Source organism: Leptinotarsa decemlineata, unplaced genomic scaffold (assembly GCF_025532065.1).
Source record: "Leptinotarsa decemlineata unplaced genomic scaffold, Ldec_3_MD MMD2_P_RNA_scaffold_9, whole genome shotgun sequence".
NCBI classification, from domain to species: domain Eukaryota; kingdom Metazoa; phylum Arthropoda; class Insecta; order Coleoptera; family Chrysomelidae; genus Leptinotarsa; species Leptinotarsa decemlineata.
The window spans coordinates 16,879,173-16,900,489 of record NW_027412536.1 but is presented as its reverse complement, the minus strand read 5'-3'; the positions used below and the strand labels follow the sequence as shown (position 1 = coordinate 16,900,489).

The following is a 21,317-nucleotide window of genomic DNA, read 5'->3' as shown; positions in this document are numbered from 1 at the left end:
ACGTAATAATACTGATCCTCTCTCCCAAGACAAATTATCTTGAAACGTACCATATAGGTATTTTTAACACGTCTATTACTTAATTTGTGATATCACCTAATTGCTGTCGTAAATTGATCAGTAAACATGTCGTATGGCGAAACTAGGTCATTTTCAGAAATAAAACAATTTGTAAAACAAAATGTAAACGAAAAGAATCAACAAAATGGAACTTTGAACATCAACGAATAATAAATAAGCTTCGTTATGCAAAAATTTAGCAGGTACCTAGAAATGTATATCGATCAAATACTTTGAGTAATCTTTGAGAATATTCAACGAGATATTTCATGTACGTAGAAAGTTTCCGTGTACTCGTATTGGAAAATATACGGAACATGGACGCTAACCTGTTTCGAAAGCTCTGAACGTTTGTCAAAATAGTCTAGACGGAACGTCGATTCAACACTCATTCATGTTCGTCAATAGTTTAAATTCAAGTATGAAATGGGATTTGATAAAATTATTCCCTTCGAAGCAAAAAGTTCAATATAGAGGGTGTTTCCTAACTATGGTACGAAACTTCGAAGGGTGATTTATTAGGTCGTTTTAAGAAAAAAGTTTTCATGAACATATGCCCGAAGTTGATTCGCTGAACGTTTGGGTGGGAATGATTGGTGACTACCTAGTTGGCTCATTTTTTCTACCAGGAGATGAACCTACACGGACTTTTTGCGAGATCATTTACCCATTTCGTTAGAAATGCCGGTACTTGTAAGAGGCAACATGTGGTTTATGCACGACGGAGCTCCAATTCATTTCAGTGTTCTTGCTCGTCAGCATCTCGACATCACCTACCCTAATCGCTGGATTGGACGTGCACTACCGCAAAATTGGCCAACTCGCAATCCTGATGTGAACCCTCTAGATTTCTATTCATGGGGTCATTTGAAGGCTCTTGCTTATAAAACTTCTGTATTTTTGAACGTGTCAAACAATCGATGACAAGTCGATTGCAGTCGAGTATTTCATCAGAACATGTACATTGTGATCATTTACTTTAAGGTCAAAATTTTTCATTATTTACTTTTGGTTTTTATTTTATGCTACCCATGGATAGTTTTTAGATGTTTTTTTTATCAAAAACGAATCTAAGTATATGAAGAAAACACAAGAGACAAAAAGTTGTATTTTCAGTTGCTTAATCTAAAAATAGTTATTTATTATACAAAGCAGAAGAGAATTATATTTTAGCTCGAGGTTGTGTTGTCTCCCAACGCGAAGACGGGAGACAAAAAACCGAGAGCTAAAATCTAATATTTTTCCCGTGTATAATACACAATTTTTTTCTGTGACGGGAAAAACGACGATTTAATATTGAAAAAAACATATTATTACAATATGTTAAAGTCAGAAAATTATCGATGTGAAATTTGAATTTTTAAACAGGTAGGCTGTTGTACTTATAGCGTTGCTAGGAAACCAATCAATAGAAAATCAAATATCTGTCAATTTATTCAACGAAAGTCATTTTTTGTGGAGGAAAAAATCAGACGTAAGCTAAAAGAATCAGCGTATATTCTCATGTCTGGAGAGAATTGTATCTCGAATAGCTCCTTAGAAATAGACCGTACTTGACTACCCATCTTGAAGAAAACTTTGGATAGTGGGGAAATGGCAACAAACTGATATCGGAGAGTACCTTGTATTACATCGAATGTTTCAGTTGTCAATCAACAACATTGACATAATTTCCTATTTCAAAACTTCTTTGACATCTGTCGAAGAAGTAAAGAAATAACATAACAAAAAAGGAGTAACTGCGTATATATTCGAATTTTTTTTATCCATTTCTGAAGACGGAGGCATATTTTGGCCTCCGAAACGTAAAAGATAAGTATTATTTCTTAATAATTTTTTTGATAGGCAAAATTGTTAAATACAAGTTACTGATAAATAGAAGATTTTTCTTTGTGAAAAATACTTTGATTTTTACGCAGTAACTTATCGGGGTAAACTAAAAAGTTTGCCCTTCTACACTTGTATAAAGTTCTCCATTATAATTTTTATATTTTTTCAGATTATGGAAGGTAACAATTACCCAAAAAAGGTCGGTAAAAAACTGTCAATTTAATTCTGTGATTTTATTCAAAAATTGCGAACTTAGTAGTCAGTAGTTATTTTGAAAAATGTCTAATTCCGAGTTTTCTCTGACTTCACCGGAGTTAGTAGAAACAGCGAAAGTAGCGTCACAAAAATTATTGCCAGCTAAATCGCCGAAAATTTATGAAACCGCGTATCCAAGATTCATGGAATGGAAGATGAAAAAGACATGCAGTTCTTTCTCGAAGACGGTATTATTGGCTTATTTTTCGGAACTGGTACAACAACAAAAGCTATCAACAGTGTGGTCGAATTATTCAATGATTAAAAGTATGTTACAATCCAATAATAATGAGGACATTTCAAAATATTTCAAACTAATTACATTTCTGAAAAAAAATGGGAAAGGTTACACGCCCAAGAAAGCTGCGATATTTACGAGTACACATATAAGTGATTTTTTAAATAATGCTTCCGATGAAGTTTATTTAATGGCCAAGGTTGTTGTTGTTGTATTTGGGATTGCAGGAGCTTGTCGAATTTGTTAAATCAGCCAGGTAACATTAGATGATATTGAAGATTCGGAATCGTTATTAATTGTGAAACTCAAGCAAACAAAGAATGATGTAAGCAGGAGATTTGTAGTTACTGAAGAATATATTAAATTTTACCAAATGTACATAGCCCTTTGTCCAGCAGCAGCAAAGGATCGCCGCCTGTTTTATGCATATCGCAATGGAAAATGTATCAATCAGGTTGTGGGTAGCAATCAGTTTTATAAGGTACCTGAAGCAGTGCCTAATTTTCTTCAACTTGAAAATGCCAATTCATATACAGATCATGCATTTCGAAGATCGTCTGCTACACTTTTACTTGAATCTGGGGAAGACTTGATGACACTAAAGAAACATGGTGGTTGGAAGTCATCAACGGTCGCTGAAGGGTATGTTGATGTATCGGTAGCACACAGGACAGAAATAGCTAATAAAGTGTTTAGAACGTTTGGCAGTGCTGAAATAACCCCCACACCCGATTTGCGGCCAGGTACATCAACGGCAGTTATGTCCGTAGCAGAAAAAAATATAATTTCTACACAAGAAAACTCGACTGTTGTACCGAATAGTTCAAATAACATATCATTCATGCAATTAACATTTAAAAATTTACTTTTGATATGAAGGAAATGTAACTTTTGTATAAGAAAATATTCTAAAATTAAATTTCTACCTTTACGTATAAATATATATATATATATATATATATATATATATATATATATATATATATATATATATATATATATATATGTATATATATATATATATACAGTAGAATGGAATAACGGGGTCTCTCAGTCAAAAAATCAAAAATCAAAAATTCTGCTTTACTTTTCCAAGCTTTCGCTTCTAGTGGGAAGCTTCTTCAGGGCCTATAATTTATTGAGTTGTGGGTTTTTTTGCCAATGAATAAAATTACAAATCATACTTACAGTAAAAATGAGTAAAAAACAATTAATTGAACATATAAATCGACGAAAAAAGTTAAACATTAATGGAGTTTTTTGGTTTGACAAATGTCATACCTACATAAATGTCATTTTTCAATGGGCATGATGATTTGATAATCTTTGACTCTAAAGGGAAAGTTGATCGATACAATTTTCATTATTATCAATATGAGTTTTGGTATAGTTCCAGCAAGTTACTGTATATATTGCTGAGATTATCAATGTCAGTTCTCTTATTCATACAATTAGAAGACTTATTAATTTCAACCATTTCAAGAAAAAGGCGTTTGGAAATATTTTTTTCTGTATGTAAAACTGTGATATTAGAGTAATTTGGTTTATGTCCTGTTTCTATAGAATGTTGCGCTAATGCACATGATTTCTTATTAAGCTTTATATCACTTTTATGTGAAGTTATTCTATCTTTAAGAATTCTAGATGTTGTTCCAATATTATCCAAATTACAATTGTTACAAGGAATGTTATAAATCACATTTGACTTTATCTTTTGATTTGGTATTCAAATTCTTTATAGTTTTAATATTTTTTTGGCATATTTTGATATTTTGTTCATTATGAAAAAAAAGTTTTATGATATTTGAAGATAAATTTCCAAGATTAGGTAAAGATTTGTAAGAAAAAATGTATTACATACATTTCTGTTGATTACATTGAAATTTGTATTACTGCCAGTATTGAAAATTATTTTATTGAGAAGTTTTCTAGGATAGGAATTTTCGATCAATATGTCTCTAAGAAGTTTGAGATTTTTTTGCTTGAGGGAAGGGTGTACTAATTTTTCTATTAAAGTAAAGCAGAGTTTTTGATTTTTGATTTTTTGACTGAGAGACCCCGTTATTCCATTCTACTGTACATTTCTCCAGTCGCTAAGATTCTCAACTTTATATATATATATATATATATATATATATATATATATATATATGTATATATATGTATGTATATGTATATATATATATATATATATATGTATGTATGTATATATGATATATGTATATACATATATATATATATATATATATATATATATATATATATATATATATATATATATATCCGTTAAAAAAGTACTTACTTTTTTCCCGGAGAAAAAGTAATTTCATAAAAAGTGACATTTTGTTACCTGCCATCAGAGATAAAATGTCAAACTTTTTTCCCGTCACAGAAAAAAAAAAACACTGCAAAAAAGTCGGTGGCGTTTTTTTCTCTCTCAATATTGTTGGTTGTAGTGCCCACTGAGACGCCACTGGACTTAATTTCAATCTAGTTCAGGTTGAATAGGCGTTCTATTACTTCGAATGACTGTAGCAAATTGCAACCAAATCGATGTGAGGATATTTATAATAGTTCACAAATAACGTTTTTATTAAACTTCAACCCCTTGTATCTCAGAAATGAAGCAATTCTGGACATATGTTCATAGAAAACCTAACTAATCACCCTCTGTATAGGCAAAGCAATTGCGTAATAACATGCGTAATAATATTTACATTTCCTTATGAATTGGAGCCATTATGAAAATTTTAAAACAACTTCTTTCATCCGATTTTCACTTATCACAATATATAAAAACGACATCGATTGACGTACTGGGAACAAATAGATGTTTCAGTATCCGGATAAATTATTTCAAAGCTATGTTATCTGGCACCGAGACTCGCACTGAATGCTAAACATTGTTTAATGATTATGTAGATATTTGTTACAAATTTCTCATCTATAAAACAATGACATAAAACTCTGGTGACACAAATACTTGTTGGGTTTGTATCATCAGTTTTTTTTTTCAATTGGAGTTGTTCAATAAAATAGTTTTATTCAATTTACATTCTTTGTCGAACAATTGAAATTGACCTTAAAATGCACGTATTGTGGTTACTGTTGTATACTTTCGATCCGTTTTGGGATACTTCTCTCTTGATTTCACGAATTACTGTCCAGCCATGTTTGTTACAGTGTTTGGACTATTTCATCATGGGATAAATATTAGATGGAAACAATAAACTCCCAAGACTATTTTCTGTACTGTAACTGGTTTGGTGATTCAAAAAATGTATCATAAAAGTGTTAGTTGAGTAACAGGATCTTTAAAAAAAACAATCATTTTCTTGCCAAGGTTTCGAATTCAATTAAATCATTCTGCAGGGCTCGAAACACAAAGAAACCCCTTTTCGAGTCCTGAAGACGAATTCAATTAAACTCGAACCTAACCTAACCTAACCTAACCAACACTTCCATTAAATATTAATGTACGTGATGATTGTACCAAATGATTATGATGAAAATTACGTAACTGCCGAGTTACAGGTGCTTTACTTTATTTAAAAAAAACATAAATACTTAGGAAAATAGCAATAATGTAATCTAAAGTGTTGAAAATGTTCCTATAAAAGTTATTATTTGACACGTGCGCCGGGGGAAAGCTACTAGGAAATATACAGCGTGACTCACGGTCGATGTAAGGTTAGACGTTTCTGGAAAACGCAAAGCATGATTTTTCTGAAAATTTCACCTCTCACATTTCCTTACCTGTTCTACCGAACTAAAATATTTTCAGCATTGCGGCGTTGCCACTTCCATCAAAAAGTTTTTAAATGGAACACCCCGTATATTAATACATTTTTGGAATCGCTCTGGTATTTCAATAATTTTTTGTTAATAATGTCCTATACCTATCTCTATCTGTTTTCGAGATAAAAAATATATTGTGCTAAATATGGTCCAAAACATGGCCTTAATTGAAATCAAGTACATCAGTACTCTCAATTCATGAAAAGTTGATATTTTGATGATAGTTTGGACAAACTCGAAATATTCAAATAACACCAAGAAATTGACTCCGTATCATACAGGGCGTGCTAAAATTACTATTATTTCCATTTTGCATAAAAGTAGTCAAAAGTTCATTTTTTCAAATGAAACCCCCTGTATATTACTCGGTAAATTGAAAGATGGTGAAAAATGCTTCAAGATGATATATCATGTCCCTATACTCAATAAAGTCGCTTCTTATTATTTTTTTTAGAATTTGGATTTAGGTAGCAGTGGAATTATCAAGCTTATAGCAGTTCGATTACTTTTATAAGTAATTTACAAAGAGTTATCGACGGTGTTTCGAATCATCTTCCAAAATGAATGCAAATATCGATTATTCAAATGGAGTTCTTATGAAATTATTTATTATACACATGAACAAAGTGATCAAATCATTGTCAGACGTGTAAAAAAATTAACCAAATGTATCCTGAATTAACATCAATGAACGAGAGGAAGTTTGTAAGGTTACAAAATAATTTCTAGGTAAAAAGTAAGATTTTGTGGGATAAAACATGTGAAAGTACAGACAATAACAGAATACGATGATTCAAAATAACAAAATTATAAACAAAATATCACATTTTCACAATAAATGCTGAAAATGTTGTCCATTACATTCTAAACACTTTGAAACTTTAAAAGTTCTGGCAATGATTTGATCACACTGTCCGTGTATAATAAATAATTTCAAAGAACTTCGTTTGAATAATCAATATTTGCATTCATTTTTAGCGATTTTTTGAAACACCGTCAATAACCATTTATCAATTACTTATAAAAGTCACCACACTGTCATAAGCTTGATATTTCCACGGCTACCTAGAAATCAAATTCTTTAAAAATTATTTTTTGTACAACTGTTATTGAAAATCTCTTTGATAGAAACACTTCAATCAGAACACCTACCAAAAAATCATTTAGAAAAGTTCACACATGCAGTTCGTGCTATTGGTAATATTAAATCTCTGTGAAGCTACTGACGATAACGAAGTAGTATTCAGTCCAACTGTAGAAAGTCCTTCATGACTAACCAATAATCATCCTTAAAATAACGTGAGTTGGCTTATATAGTTGGAACATATGCCTTGTAATCCAAAGATCGTGTGTTCAAATCCCATGGACCCTATAACTTTTTTTATTATCAGTAGTAACGTTATACAAAAAAAGTTGTATGATACATTTGTTGAAAGTGATTTTATTTTGCTCGTGAGTTTGCTCCACTTGCTGACGTTCGTTTTGCAATAATCCCCACTCACAAAATAAAATGTCACTTTCAACACTTGTAGGTAAAACGTGAATAAGTATTTTTCCACAAAAACGGCTTCATTAAGAAAACTTGACGATTTAGGTATAGGGACATGTATATCATCTTGACGCATTTTTCACCATCTTTCAATTTATCGAGTAATATACAGGGGGTTTCATTTGAAAAAATGAACTTTCGACTACTTTTATGCACAATGGAAATAATAGTAATTTTAGCACGCCCTGTATGATATGGAGTCGATTTCTTGGTGTTATTTAAATATTTCGAGTTTGTCCAAACTATCATCAAAATATCAACTTTTCATGAATTGAGAGTACTGATGTACTTAATTTCAATTAAGGCTATGTTTTGGACCATATTTAGCACAATTTATTTTTTATCTCGAAAACAGATAGAGATAGGTATAGGACATTATAAACAAAAAAGTATTAAAATAACAGAGCGATTCCAAAAATGTACTAATATATGGGGGTGTTCCATTTAAAAAAATATAATTGCTAGGACTTTTTGATAGAAGTGGCAACGCCGCAATGCTGAAAATATTTTAGATCGATAGAACAGGTAAGGAAATGTGAGAGGTGAAATTTTCAGAAAAATCATGCTTTACGTTTTCCAGAAACGTCTGACCTACCATCGACCGTGAGTCACGCTGTATAATCAAAAACATTGTAGTATGTATAATAGTGACATATTCTGATAATCAGTTTTTGAGTAGATAGGTATATGGCAATGAGTAGTAGTGATTCTAGAACGCATTTTCTCACTATTCTCACAATGATCGCCGCTTTCAAATTCATTCTGAATTTTAAAGTTTTTTTCTTGAGCATCTTTTTGTAAAAACTGAAAAATTTCGTATTATCTTGTAAGATGGCGAACAACATTTATAACTTATAATATACTCTCTAAGCATATGAAATAAATCTGAGAACAATTGAAGAAACATTGGAAAGACGATTTACCTGTTCACCCTCTTGTAAAATCTGCCGTAATTTTATATTCAGAAGGTGACTTATCAAAATTATCCAATTGCCGTTCCAATTGCAATGGATAATTTGAAGTTCAAAATGTATTTGAATTGAATCAATAATATTTTGCCATTTCTAGATGTTACTATTATAATATTCCAAGAAGTTCAATGGGTAATTTGAAGTTCAAAATGTATTTGAATTTAATCAATAATATTTTGCCTTTTCTCGATGTTCCTATTATAATATTCGAAGTCGATCAATGGATAAATTGAAGTCAAAATGTATTAAAATTGAATCCATAATATTTTGCCATTTCTAGATGTTACTATTATAATACTCCAAGTAGATTTCTTTATCACCCACTATTGGACTTTCAAATTACTTTCTCATTTTTTTTAACAGGAGATTTAAAAAGTTTCCATCACATGACATATTTTGAAGTTATCCAATCAAACAAAATATAGTTTACTGTCGCTGTCCATAGAATCATAGAAGATAACTCAACTAGAGATTCAAGGTTATTCTAATACTCTGCTCTCTTGATTCAGACATTTGACACATTGCTGAATATGAAATCAAAAAGTTTGAATCAACTCCGAAGATAATAATTCTGTCTGACCCACTATATGTTCAATAAACTAAATTCTAAATTGATTGACGAACATTTGTTGATAACGAATCGGCGTTCCATGAAAAATAACAGAATTATTGTCTATTACTAAGATAATGACCCGTATATATGTTACTTATATTCTGCCTCCCACGATTTGGTGTCTAACACGAATCATAATTATAAGTGATTCATTGTCTATTTATGATCCTATATATGTATCCTACGTTCTATTGAAAGACTGGATATATTTTAGAAGCTGCTCCACTAATATGTTGCACAACAGCTGATTGGTTAGAGAAAGAGTGATCAATTTTTTGGTATTTTTTAAAAACATTTAATAATAAATAATCTGAGAACATATATAACAGATAAATTTCAGTAGACTGCTTCGAGATTTTACCTTTTTTTAATACTGTGTTCAAGATTGGGTAATCTAGTGAGTGATTGGAGATCTGCACTTGTACAATTCAACTAAAAATAAATAAATAATTCTCAAATAAAGATCGAAAAAATGACACCAATATTCTGTCGATAAATTCGAAAGAATGTACAAACCAAGATAGTGATCGTCAGAATATTGGTTCAATTTTAAACGTCATAACTGCAGTAGTCGAAATATAAAACTGATAACAATGCATGCAAAACATATACATAAAAAGCATACTTTTTTTTAAATTATGGTGTAGTCCTTGAAGCCATTTCAAGTAACCCTCTTCGTACCCTTATTTTGAAATGTAATTATAAGGGTACGGGCATTACAAATGCAACTGCAAGCCGGTTCCAAAGCCGCCCAGAGCGAAATATAATCACGCAACCGTATAAAGGTCTAGCAGCTGACAAATCAACATGAATGAACAAAACACTTTTATCAGTTCCAGATATCTTGCATGTCTTTTCGAGCAATGAATGAATTCACAAGAATAAAAATGTCATGACATACAGAGAAGATTATTCGTGAATTTCTTATCATTTTAATACATAAAATAAATGTATGTTTCCAAGCAACAAGCAGAAATACCATAAAATTCAGCAAAAATCAAGATTTTGAAGACAGTTTGAGCTTGCGAGATGCTCTGATAAAAAACAAGGATGAAAAATGTTGAATCTTTGTGTTTTTCATTTATATCCATTTCAGATCATGCTTTATAATATATCGATATAGTATCGAAATTCTGAGCTCTTATAGGTATAAATTATAAATGGGAGAAAAACTGATTTTTTATTCCTTTCTTTTTTTCTTTAAAGAGATACATTCATTGTAATTTTTGAATGGAAACACTATGTACCTATATATGTGTGTGTATGTATAAGTATACATATATATTCATATGTATAGATAAAACAAATTTCAGTTATATTAATGTATTACATAAGTTTTCGGTATATTAATACTTATAGTGATCAGTTATATATGATTTTTGTGGGTTACTAGTTTATTCTCCAAGATTGTATGTAACTTTTGTTGGTTCGACTCCAAATTACTCAAGATTAGTTTCGATAAGACAAAATGTCTTCGTTCTCAATCACCAAAACCAATTTTCCGGATAATTCACATCTATCAATCACGGACAATAATAACACCTTCACTAGACCCATAATCAAAAACATAAAATACTTAGGAGTCTACTTAGACAGTCACATGAAATGGGACACTCACATAAAAAAGCTCACTTTCAAATTTAGAAGCCTTATAGCAAAGTTTAAACATATCAAGAAATTTCTTGAAATAAGATACTTGAGAATTTTTCGCACTGGTGGAATCACAATTGAGGTACGGAATAATAGCTTGGGGAGGTGCCTACAATAATCAAATGAACGGACTCGACGTACTCCAGAAATGGATACTACAGATAATCTACTCGAAAGATCGATTATATTCCTGTGATCGAATTTATCAACTAGCAAAAGTTTTAGATACTAAGCAATTATTTTTGAATGTCTTGATAGTGAAGCAGAAAAAGAAGGATCTAAAAATTACTATGTGCACATCTATACTCATCATATTTCCTCAAACCCATAGTATACAATGAAGTTCCCAGTGAACTGAAAACAATCAACTCGCTAAGCCTAATCAAGAAAGAACTGAAAAATTTCACCCATCAACTGATCGATACAAAGGTCTTCGTTTCATTGTAGACTAAGTTTTCTTCAATGAAAAAGTATCCATACTTTCATTCATATTTCATTTCATAATATACCTAATACTATGGAAATTATGTACAAAAATATAATCAAATCCATTCAACTACCTGCTTAAAAAAATAGGTAGGTAGTTTTATTCACGAAATGGGTGACTTTGCCAGAGACACTTTACCACATTCAAAACTAAGGTTGATGAACATTTTGAAAACCTCAACCCTTTTTTAGCGACAGATAGATAGATGTTTTTCTTACAATGCATATACTGCGAATTGAGTAACCTTCAACAGAAATTTAAATAATGCGAGAAAATGTTGAAAGAGTTATTGTCATTCTATTATTAGGAGTTGTGTAATAATCTATGATACACAAACCTACTTGGGTTATAATTACGTAAAAATAAACCATACGTTTTCTTAGAACCTACGAATAATGAAAATCCGAACAGAAAGAAACGGAACATAATACCATATGAAGAAAAAATATGTAAGAACTAAATCAACCGTGTCAACTATAAGCACAAACCAGTTGAGAAATATCAAAGGGCTTCTCACCGGATATGCCCACCCTAACGAAGAAACACCTGTCTGAAATGTGACTGTTTCGTGGCAACTTAAACTGCAGGCTTTACCGAAGATTGGGAGGAGCAGCATACTAATTATTTGTGAATACGGGGGTCTTTCCTGGCAAATGAAATGCTATATTCGAGCCATGGAAAACTATTTCGTTACCCTCCGCCAGACTGGAAGTGTATCATTTAGAAAGCGGTACAGGGGTGGCGGGTGGTAGTTATAGGAGAAATATAATAGGCCCTTTGTAGCAAAAGCCTTTGAGTTCGGATAGCTAGAAACGACCATTAAAATTGAGTCAGATAAATTAATCACCCTTTGTCCTCACTACCTCACGTCTGTGATTACTCCTCGTTTCATTATATGCAGACGATAGGTTTCCAGATAACAAAATGCTTATTCATTCGAAAATATGGAAAACAGTGCTGAATGAATAAGTGCTGACATGACATCATTTGCATTTAGTAAGCTCCCAAATATTCAATGTGATTCTTAGATCGATGATCTGGGCGTTGAAATATGAATAACGAGGCGATTTTGGATACTAACAATCGAAAGTTCGTGAAGTAACTTGCTTTAGAATCATATTGGAAGATGGAAGTCCGAGCTAGTATTGTAAACCATGAAGTTTTGTCAACCACTTTCAAACAATAGTAAATGATCATTTGTTATCTGGTTCAGTTAAGGATTGCCTATTAATAGGTATTAATTCAGGATCAGATACCCTAATCAAAATTATTTAAATTAATATAAACTCTTCTAAGAAGGTGACTGAATTTACTTTCCCTACTACCTATTATTTTATAATTATGGCCTTAATTAGGACATTTGACTCTAATTACCTCTATTACTTTTCATTTTTCATCTTTGGAGAATATAAGCTATATATGGAGAACTTTTCTGAAACTATATAGGTACCTCTTTTGAAATATTTCAAATTGCTTTTACTGCGATAGGAATGACAAAATTGAGCTGTCAAGATAATTTGAAAATCACAATATTTGCGATTGTTCATTTGTGATTTCAATGATAACCTAACTGAATTGATGGATGTAGCCGTTATTATGTGGTAGGAGATCATGATGAAAAGAGAAATGAAAATTTCTATGTTTTTTACCACTTTTATTTGTAACCGACGTTACTGCAGTTTCTTCCTATATGGACATTTTCAAACTTAAACAATAAACTAAGAATGATTCATTACATTCGCTAGTATATACCATGTATATGTAAGTGCTAATATATACCATGTATATGTAATAAATGAAATGAATCATTCTTAGTTTATTGTTTAAGTTTGAAAATGTTCATATAGGACGAAACTGCAGTAACGTTAGTTACAAATAAAAGTGGTAAAAAACATAGAAATTTTCATTTCTCTTTTCATGATAACCTAAGTATTTATACAGTCAATCTATCTTCCATAAAGAGTTTACTGATTCAGCTTATAAAAATTAAACGAAATTCCAAGAGCATTCCTTTCTGGTTCGTGGAATAACTAAATGAGTGATTACAACTATAATATGTATTCTGTTAGTGTTGCAACTTTGAAACCCATATTAAAAGTATTCACCTAGTTTCTACATGAAAATAAATCAATTTCACACCCATTTCAGATAAAAAACCAATAACATGGTTGGTCTAATTTGTTTTTTAATGGTTGAAATAACTTGCTATTGCAAGGTAATGTGAATACCTGAAAGTGTTTTACCTGGTATGAGTATTGAAAGTAGATTAGATCTTATTGAAATAAATTGATTTCTAGCAGATGAAAGCCTTGTTTATTGTATTGTTCTTGGACTTTAAAGGTACTGAAAAACAATAAACTTGGGTATTCAATTATATCTTTCATTGTTTCTTCAGCTGGAGAGATTATACTTGAATATATTCAAGTAAATAATTTCAGTAGATTTTACTATGTTCTCGAAAAGAAAAAGTTACCAATTGAATGTGTAAGCACATTTTAGAGTGAGTATGTGATTTTGAAAGTACTACTATATCATTTTTGAACTCCCTATCCCCGCAGCTGAATTTCATGTCAAGAAAAAATTAATCATATTCGATTTCTCCAAAGCATATAATGCAAATAAATATTTTATTGATTTCAGAAATCTTGTTTATAAATGAATATGAGGCATATGAAAAACATTAGCTAATCTTTGGCTTGAGTATTATTCCTAATCACAAAGATTTTTGGTCATTTGAATTCGCGACAGCTCTTTTAACAATTAGATTCTATCCGTATCTACAAAATGATTTGTTTATGAGTTAATTGATCTAGCATTGTTTTGTTTAGTATTTCTACTTCGCACGCACCAGTTGAAAATGGCTCAAAACCGGTGACAGTTCATCTATGTTGTAGATACAAATTCTTGAATGGAAAGATTTCGAACCAGATACATACTTCAAGGTCTACACGCAATAATTTAAAAAATGTTAAATCCTACCATGTTATTTGAGAATCGTGCAAAACTCCAAAGACTCACTATAATATAAATATGGTAAGTAGATATTATTAAAAACCCCATTATATAAATACCGCCTTATATCCATATAATGATAGGTAGCGGATAATGCTTGCAAATGTTAAAAATACCCAACTGAAACGAAATGATTTTATGAAGCAACTCGAAGTTTGATTGATAACGTTTGGCACACCGAAATATAGATTAAGCCAGAATGTTCGTTTCACTTAGGTATCCAATAACAGTTGGCCACTAGGCAGTACTTTTCTATAAAATTTAACATATATGCAATAATGGGAATTAAACTGTTTTGTTTCCAATATTGAATTACTTAGGTATTTTCTCTTGAATGTCTCGACGATCTTCGGGTATTTCCATCCCAGCATCTTTGGGTTAATTGCATGGCAAAAACAGTATTCATCTATCGACTATTCCGGGATATCCAGGCACAAATCAATCACGTGAATAACATAGAGTACGGAATTCAAAATAATATGGGAATAGTTTGCACATACACAGCTGATTTATTAGGATCACTAATACCACGCCCGTAGAGTGACGCTTGCGCCTTCTGCGTCGTCAAATTATACACTATTATCACAATAAAGACACCACATAAGAGACAAGTGGTTAGGTATTTATTCTGTCCGAATCATTACAACTATATCACAGCGATCAGACGTTATAGCACACTTGCTGAATATGGGAAAATGTAGCTCCTAAAGGAATTGTAGTACTAATATAAGGATGTAGTCTGTGAGCCCTCAAATACTGTCTATATTTTCCGGAAAGGATGTGTTTATCTTCCGGGCGATCTGGGGAACGGTCTGGATCGGTCCAGTTTCCAGAATCGCGACCCGCGGATCCGCAAGTCTGCCCGCAAGCCGAAACGAGAGGTTCACGTTTACAATAAGGCTGAACTATCGCAGACACTGGCACTAGGGGAGGCATTGGTTCCCAAAGCTGTCTATCTTTTGACGGAGTATATTGGATTTGATATTGAGCTATTTGCTGCGGCAGTTGCTTGGGTAGTTGTACTTTTGGTATCCTTTTCTTGGCCGTTCGTACTGGAGGAAGGTTGTTAATGAAAGGGCTTCGTCGTTGACTTTCGATTTTCCTGAAGTAGCAAGGATGTATCATCAGGAGAGGTTCGTTACGCACTCCTTGGGGAGGTTTAGCGGCATTAGGTAATTCGTACTCCACACTGCAATCCACATGAAGAGGTCTTGAATAATCCTTTTGTACAGGCACTTGCGCTGTCCTCTGAGGAGAAGGTAATTCGTATGTAGAATAGCACGTGGCCATCACACTGTTACAACCGAGCTTCGGTCCTCGACTGACTTATTCACGATTTTTACGAACTATCGCACCCGTATTCTGCTGAAGGGAATAAGGTAACACTTCGGGTATGTTCGGTATTTGAAAGAATGTCGATATAAATGTATTTCTAAGTGGAAAATTTGATTCCGTCACAATTCACTTCACATTCCCAACTGAACTGAATATATTTATTGCTTGACAACTTTTAAAGTACTCATTTTAGGGTTAATGAGCTTAATATCGGAGAAACACGAATTGTATCCCCTCTCTCGACATAACAGCAGTTGTTCCCTGACGATTGGAGGGGATAGAAAATCGATGCTCTCAACTATGATTGTCTGCGAGTACGTCTGCGATTCTACCACGTCATGAGAACAAATGACTGGTGTGGTCGCCAGGCCAACATGCGTGAGGAGAACTGACTCAATCATCGCCGTAGTCTAATTATTGAGGAAGCGCATTTTACAACGGAATTATAAAATGTGTGTTACGTCAGAGGCGCCCGTATTCATTACCGTCTTTCGGATAGTCGTTCTTTAAATGTTTTCGATACAAATAACGTGCTTCTAATTAATTGCAAAACTAATAACAGTTTCGAACGTCATCAAAAATGTGTTCATCTTCAACAAAATAATGTTGAAACGTCTATGTACATTATTGTATCCAAAAGAAGAAAGTTGATAATTAAAAATGTACGTTTTTCTACAGTTTTTGGTACTTGATTAAGATTTTTCCATCGAGTACTGTAACGAAATTTGTGAACAATACAAGTTGTGATTGAAAATATGTATTCTCAAATTGCACATAATTTTTCGATAGTTACGAAATAGCTATAAATAATTCAGAAAGCAAATTGAATTGTAATGACGTACCGACCTGGACTGTTCAATGGTTCTAGTATGTAATTAATATACATACACCATGTTTTCAAATGATGTATGCATATTAATATATCATTTTTATGAAATTTTAAGTTGAGTTCGGTTACCAGAAACATTTGTGAATTAAATGATGGGTGACAAGATGAATCATGTTCTCTCAAAAGAATTGCAATTGATAGTTCCAAAAATTGTTTGAAAATGGTACAAAACTATTGTCTACACCTCTAAAATGATTAACAAATTACTATTAACTTCAATCGTTCTATCATGGCATCTGATAAAGATAACTATACAACAAACGACAAAGGAAATCACATGGATTATTTCCTTCAATGTATAAAAAAGGTGAAACAGTCGAATAGTAGGGATCGTTTACATCGACTGCGATTAAATGTACCGTTTAATCAATCAAAATGAACATGAATCGGTGCAAATATTTCACATTAACCCCAAAATTTTGATTTTTAAACTAATTTTTTTGAGTATATATTATCTTTTTCCTTTTTCTGGTAATAATCATCATTTATTCCTCGCGCACTACTAAGCATAATCGATCAAAATGCATGCAATACCATTATTAAAAAAATTGTGTTTTTAAGCAAAAGATTTCGTATATAACATTTTAAGATGAATCGATTGAACTTGGTTTACTCGGGATATAATAACCCGTGAACAGAACTGAATACATACATAGAACAAATAACTGTGAATCTCAATTCCTATTTTTCAAATCTTTGTTCAAATAATTTCAAGTATTTATATAGATATATGAATTCCAACTAGAATTTTTCATATGAGTGGACTTATAAAAAACTTCTGATTAAGATAATGAGTGAAAAGATTATTTGAAATCGATATTTCTTATAAAAACAATTAAAAACATGTTTCTGAAGAATTATGAATAGAACCCTGTATATTTCTTGTATGATATGAAATTCACTTTAAAGATATGTAGGTACCTACCTATCGTAAGTGACCATTTATTTTTAAAACAAACAAACAATGATATTTGACCAGTTTTTTAATAAAAATATAGGATTTGAAAATACTGTTCATTATTTTTTCAATGCAATTTTGATTTCATCTATCTGTTATTTTTTAAACCTCAACATTAAATAGTACCTCTTGTATATACCTAATACAGATACCATGCGATTTATTTTTTTGTTTTATTGAAAAAAGTAAAAGTTTCAAAGCTTCCTACTTCTAATTATACAGATTATAATAAGAAAATATAGATAATATTTCCATTGATGACGTCATAGTGCCGCCATTTTGATTTTGGAAAAATGGCTTCTACGGCGCCATTTTGAAACGGAATGGTCACTAGTGTTTTATCGTTGGAATGAATTTTCATATCCTACTGAATTTTCTGAAAATGTATGGCTTCAATGAACTAGATATTCTTTTTAAATTTCTTACCCTCTAAACAACTGAATGGCGCCATATACAATGATTTCTTTGTAACCGATATACATAAAGTAAAAAATCACAACTATGAATTTTCTGACAGAAAATTGTAAACTGATAATTGATTTGATTCAATCGGGACATATCTACCTACTGCAATTTACGGGACGAGAGTCTTAATTTTTATAACCAGTTTTTCTATTCTATACTGCAAACATGTTTTGCCTAATAACATAGTACTATGGTTTAAGTCTTACTTGAGTGGTCTTAGCATAATTGTAAAGCAAATAAATTCAATGTCTAATGAACGCGAGGTTAGATTGGGGGTTCCCCAAGGCTCTGTTCTTGGTCCCCTATTGTTTTTAATTTTTGTCAATGATCTGTCGGAATATATGAGTGATTGCTATTTAACTATGTTCGCTGACGACACCACCATTGCTGGACCTACTACAGATGATTTGCTAACAAAAGTTAGACTGATTATAGACCAGTTCACAAGCTGGTGTGTTCGTAATCGTCTAGTTCTGAATACCTCAAAGTCGGTATCGATGAGATTTTATAATAGAAGTAGGGGTACCATAAGTGAATTAGCTCAGTGCGATAATATCAATATCAATGCAGCAAACAAAGTTAAATTTTTAGGAACAATTTTGGATGAAACATTAAGTTGGGATCAACACATCGATAGTGTCTGTAAAAAACTAAATAAAGCATATTTTGCGATCAAGCAAATGAAAAACTGTTGACCAACAAGGTCTATTGGCAATTTATTTCGCTATGGCTTATTCCCATATTTCACTCAATATAATGTCTTGGGGTTCTGGTAGAGATTTTAATAGGATATTTGTAGCACAAAAACGTATTGTAAGATTGATTTTCAATATGGAATATAGAGATAGCTGTAAACCGATATTTGTCAGAATGCAACTATTATCGGCACAGACAATTTATCTGTTCAAATGTGTTAATTTTGCGTGAAAAAATCTGTCGACTTTTGCAACCAATGCATCATCCCACAATCATAACACGCGGCATGGTAGCTTATTGAGAATACCAGCCCACACCACATCTAAATTTAAAAACTCTCCCCAGTATAGTGCTATTACGTTTTATAATAAACTACCCAACTTTTTAAAAAACTCCAAATTAGACTATATTTTTTATAAAAGTACTAAGGAATTTTTTATTGAAAAATGTTTTTATAGTGTACAAGAGTATCTGGATGGCAACTTCAGCTGAGTTTTATTTTATTTCGTTTAGTATACTAACAAACTCTCATTGAGATTTTAAACTTTATATCTTACTTACTTGCTATATTTTAAATGTATATGTTTAGTATAAATAGTACCTGTGACATACCATATGTACATATTGTACCTCAGTGGCTAAATAAATTATTATTATTATTATTATTATTGTTGAATAAAAAAATTGTGTGGTCAATTACTAGCGACTCAACTTGGCTGCGCACGGGTAACAGAACATATATGATTAATTTTTTTGTCGGCTTGTTTATGATTACAGTTAATACTTTTGCCTGAAGTGTTTTGAAAGGTAGCCAGGCGGTTCGACGTGGGTGCTTTGTTCACTTACTCGAATTGACTGTCGTGTTGGTCGGTGGTTCAAGCCCTAGTCTGAACGATCGATTTTCACTTGTTATCGTCTAACCCGTGTAAGGAATCACATGTTAAAAGGTGAGAACTCGTTAATCCTTAGCTCGCACAAGTTTAGACTTTTGAGGGTTTTTGTTCGTAGGGGTGCGACAGCTGGTTAACGGAAAAACATATTTTAAAACAGATTTAAAACAGTATACCTAAGGGCTAGAATTTCCATTTTCTAGGGATTTATAGAACAGTATAAACATTCGTGAGAATTCAAGAGCATTCCACAAAATCAGAATAATTCAAGAACGTTCGGATATACACGGAAAATAAGCTACACTGAATTGCACCGGGAAAAATGATTGAAATTTACTTCGGAATTTTCATTTCGAACGAAAAAAATTACTTCAGTTTTATTGAAAATATACTCTCTCTATTGAATAATTCACATTCCCGAGTGTAATTTCAGTAGGCAATGTACTTTTCATTGAGAATTAAATATTCATCTAATATATGTGTGAAATCATAACGTATTATTTCATGTGAAGAGAATTAGTAACTGGACGATGGGTATTCCCCCTTAGTGAAATGTAAATTTTCGCCATCTCTTTATCGAATGTAAAATTACGCTTGTATTTGTGAGCGATTATTGTATTGTTCATTCTTGTCTACAGAAGCGCATCGGTTTGTCTGACGTGTGCATTAGAATATTTTTGTTGTTGGTGAAAATAAGTAAAGGTGAGTACATTTTTTGTAAAATTTCAATAACTAGTCCAATAAACAGATGAATTCATTGAGTTTTTTCGTTATGCATTATAGAGTGTTTTTTTATTATAAGTATATCCTAACCTCACATCGCGAATTATTTTATACTGCATGGAATAGTACAACATATTTTAAATGATTTTATTTAATTTTTATCGTTGTTTTAATAAAATATATTACAGAAGATATATTTGAAAATGTTTGTGATAATTACTGAATGGTATTGAGAAAAAGAGATATACTCGATAGTGAGGCGTGACTCATCAGTGACGCCGTATGCACGATCCATTTTAAAAATGAATTTCGATGAGGAGTAAAGTTTCGTATTGGTGGTTGTAAATATCGGACAATGTTAAATCGTAATTTCATTCACCTAAAAAATATCTGAACGTTTTATTCGTATCTCTCATAATTTTGGATAAATTTGAGGATTTGTGATTCTTATTATTGAACTTGAAAACATTTTTGCGATAGGAGGCAAGTTGGAACTCAAAATTGAAAGAATCGAGAAACACTTTAGGACCTTTCTGTTTCTGTTGAAAAGGTGAACAAAACACTTCATCACCACTTCATACCATAGCATTATAGTCATATTTGCTATATTTCAGAAAATGTTGCAAAACATTTGGAAAATCTAATTTTGTATTCAAACGGTTGAATATGTATCAACATTTTTTGAGAAATATTAATATTGAAGTCAATGATATCCATGAGAAAGGTCATACGTCAAATGCATAGTTCAGGAATTATTGCCTCGAAATGCTTTCTGCGTGAGATCGGAAAAGGTCAAGTTGGTACTTAAAACTAAAAATATCGAAAATACTCATACACATTTTTTTGCTATTGAGAATGAGAATAACATAATGCTACAGTTCAGGGAATATTGCTTAAA

At 31.8% G+C, this 21,317-nt stretch overlaps 1 protein-coding gene across 1 annotated transcript; it reads right to left on the bottom strand.

Annotated features, from left to right (window-relative positions):
* Window positions 1–9,090: 9,090 nt before the first annotated feature.
* Window positions 9,091–16,139, bottom strand: corto (centrosomal and chromosomal factor corto). Its single transcript, XM_074170738.1, has one exon. The coding sequence runs from the start codon at window positions 15,751–15,753 to the stop codon at window positions 15,124–15,126; it is 630 nt and encodes a 209-aa protein (XP_074026839.1). The 5' UTR covers window positions 15,754–16,139; the 3' UTR covers window positions 9,091–15,123.
* Window positions 16,140–21,317: the final 5,178 nt, after the last annotated feature.

What these genes read in the sequence shown, in the direction of transcription:
- corto (XM_074170738.1), bottom strand. Translation starts at nt 15,753, where the DNA reads ATGGCCACGTGCTATTCTACATACGAATTACCTTCTCCTCAGAGGACA.